Source organism: Hemiscyllium ocellatum, chromosome 13, assembly GCF_020745735.1.
Source record: "Hemiscyllium ocellatum isolate sHemOce1 chromosome 13, sHemOce1.pat.X.cur, whole genome shotgun sequence".
Lineage (NCBI taxonomy): Eukaryota > Metazoa > Chordata > Chondrichthyes > Orectolobiformes > Hemiscylliidae > Hemiscyllium > Hemiscyllium ocellatum.
The window spans coordinates 1575903-1578826 of NC_083413.1; the positions used below are offsets into that span (position 1 = coordinate 1575903).

General features: G+C 52.2%; 1 protein-coding gene across 2 annotated transcripts; it reads right to left on the reverse strand.

The window, feature by feature from the left end:
- Positions 1-629: 629 nt before the first annotated feature.
- On the reverse strand, positions 630-1757 carry LOC132821745 (actin-like). 2 transcript variants are annotated; one of them, XM_060834466.1, is made up of 2 exons: positions 1148-1751; positions 630-964 (listed from the first exon to the last, which is right to left on the reverse strand). In XM_060834466.1, exons 1-2 carry the CDS (start codon positions 1749-1751, stop codon positions 630-632), a joined length of 939 nt encoding a protein of 312 aa, XP_060690449.1. The 2 variants fall into 2 exon arrangements, with proteins under 2 accessions (XP_060690449.1, XP_060690450.1); XM_060834467.1 differs by having other exon boundaries at positions 630-1757.
- Between the last annotated feature and the right edge of the window lie 1167 nt (positions 1758-2924).

The window sequence follows — 2924 nt, forward strand, 5'->3', positions numbered from 1 at the left end:
GCTGCCTGACCTGCTGCGCTTTAACCAGCAACACATTTTCAGCCCCCATCTCCATCCACCTATCACATTCTCAGCTACCTTCCCCTCAGGCGAAAGTGAGGACCTGCAGATGCTAGAGATTAGAGTTCAAGGTTAGAGAGGTGCTGGAAAAGCACAGCAGGTCAGGCAGCATCCGAGGAGCAGGAACACTGACATTTTGGGCAGGAGCCCTTCATCAGGAATGGGTTTCTGGAAGGTGAGGACCAGGGGTGGAATGGAATCACTATCTTCCCCCCAGCCCCACCCCCTCCCATTTATCTCTCATCCTTCTGGCACCCAGCCTCATTCCTGATGAAGGGTTTATGCCTGAAACATCGATTCTCCTGCTCCTCAGATGCTGCCTAACCTGATGTCCATTTCCAACACCACACTCTCGACAGTATTCAAAGGGTCGAGGCTCCAAAATGGAAAGAACAGGGTAATTTTCAACAGAACAGAAATGAAAGATAAAAAGCAGCCAGTTTGTCACATTTCATTCTGTACCTTTATTTTGTCAGTATTGTTTCTCTTTGTAAAATACAGTGACTTTGATTTGATTTGTTCGGATGTGTGGATGCTTGGGTTGGAGAGAGACGGGGCTGGGAACTGGTTCAGAAGCACTTCCTGTGCACGATGTTGGCCCCTACTTCCTTGTACTCAGAGGCCAGCACCCACATCTGCTGGAAGGCAGACAGAGACGACAGGATCGAGCCCCCCATCCACACCGAGTACTTTCTGTCGGCGGGAGCACAGACTTTGACCGGGGTGCCCGTGGGTACCATCTTGGTCATCTCCTTGAGCATTCTCTCATCCATGCCCGGGAAGAGGCTGGAGCCTCCGGCTAGGATTACGTTGGAATATAGGTCTCTGCGGAGGTCGATGTCACATTTCATGATGGTATTGAAGCAAAGTTTGTCAATGCCAGGTGCTTCGATGCCAATGTTGGCTGGCATGAAGAGGGTCTCGGGACAGCGGAACCTCTGGTTCTGGATCTTGATGACCTGGCCATCGGGCAGCTTGTAGTCTTTCTCCACATCGGCCGGCTTCTTGCACATCTCAGCCTGTACATCCACCGCCACGTAGCAGAGCTTCTCCTTGATGTCCCTGACGATCTCCTTCTCGGCTGTGCTGACAAACGAGACCCCACTCTCGGTCAGGATCCTCACCAGGTACTCAGTCAGGTCCCTGCCGCCCAGCTCCAACCTCAGGACAGCGTGTGGCAAGCAATAACCCTCATAGATGGGCACCGTGTGGCTGACTCCATCACCACTGTCCATCACACAGCCCGTGGTCCTGCCTGAGGCGTACAGGGCTAGTACTGCCTGAATGGCCACATACATGGCGGGCAGCTCAAAGACCTCAAACAGCACCTGGCACATCTTCTCACGGTTGGCGAGTGGGTTGAGGGGCGCCTCAGTCAGCAGTGCTGGCCTCTCATTTGCCTTGATCTTCAGGTCATTGTCATAGATATACCTCCAGACCTTATCCATGTCCTCCCAGGAGGTAACAATGCCATGCTCTACTGGGTACTTAATGCTCAGCACCCCCCTCTTGGCCTGAGCCTCCTCACCAATGTAGAAATCCTTTTGGCCAGCCCCAATGATCAGCGCCTTCTGCCTGGGTTTGCCAATCACGTTGGTGAAGATAGAACGGGGCTCCTTGTCCCCAGAAATACCCGCCTTTATCAGACCTGAGCCATTATCGATAACAATGGCAGGCAGTAAGTCCCCCATGGTCCCAGAGAGAGTGGGCAAGGAATTAGACCCAGCAGAGACTCACTGAGTTCCTTTATACACACACACACACACACACACACAGAGACTCTCCCTGAAACACACACCCTCACCCCCCGACACACACACACACTCCCCTGACACACACCCTCACACACTCCCCGACTCACCCTCACACACACACACACACCCCTGACACACCACCTCACACTCCCCTGACACACCCCCTCACACTTCCCCTGACACACCTCCTGACACTCCCTGAGACACCCCCTGACACTCCCTGAGACACACCCTCCCTCAGATACACACCCTCCCCTCAGGCTCTGACTGATACCCAGACCCCACCGTGTGCTCTAACAGACGCTGCTCAGACGCCAATGAGGTTTTCCTGGTGCCAGCCCATGCCTTTTACCTTCCTGGGAGGTTTCTGTGAGGTCTCTCCCCAACCAATTGTGACAATCCGTCAGTATTATGAGGAAATAATCATTGCTGAGCCGCCCCGCGTCATAGCAACCTCTGCAAATCCTCCCCTCACCCCACTCCCCGGCACAGGAACTGCTCCCAGCTCCTTCCTCAACATTTCTCAGCATCCTCACTGAGACACAGGGACTGGAACCTCCCATTTCTCAGCATCTTCTCATCTACACTATCCCCTCAGGATTCTTGTCTACAACCAACACTACACCAACAGTAATTAGTGTTAAATATGAATAAAAGCATGCCATCAGTGTTTATCGGGCTGCAGGCTCACAGATTACTTTAAACAGGTGACTCTGGGACAATTTAATTGTGAGCTCTGTCGTGCTTTTCTGCCCCATTCACGGACTCGTTTTCAACGTGTTTGTCAGAAAAAGAATCCCATTATTTTCCGAAGTGGGCCCTCAGTATGTCCGGGTCTCTCAGCCGGCCTCCTGCAGCACTGAAACAACGGGAGCACTGTTGGTGTCTAATCCCCAAAAGATAATTACAGACCTCCTGGGTCCCTGCAACTTGAGCACAATAGCTCAAAAGGCCGTCACTCGGTTGGGAACATCCCAGAGACTTCATGAAGTTGGCAGAAAGTGACACCTTTCATTGTCTGGTGGAATAAACACTGAAACCCACCGGAATGAAGAATGATCGACAGAGTTACTGAGATCCTAAAGGTTTACCTGAAAAAGTTTGGGATGA

Coding starts and splice junctions, on each gene's coding strand:
- LOC132821745 (XM_060834467.1), bottom strand. CDS start 1,751: ATGGGGGACTTACTGCCTGCCATTGTTATCGATAATGGCTCAGGTCTG.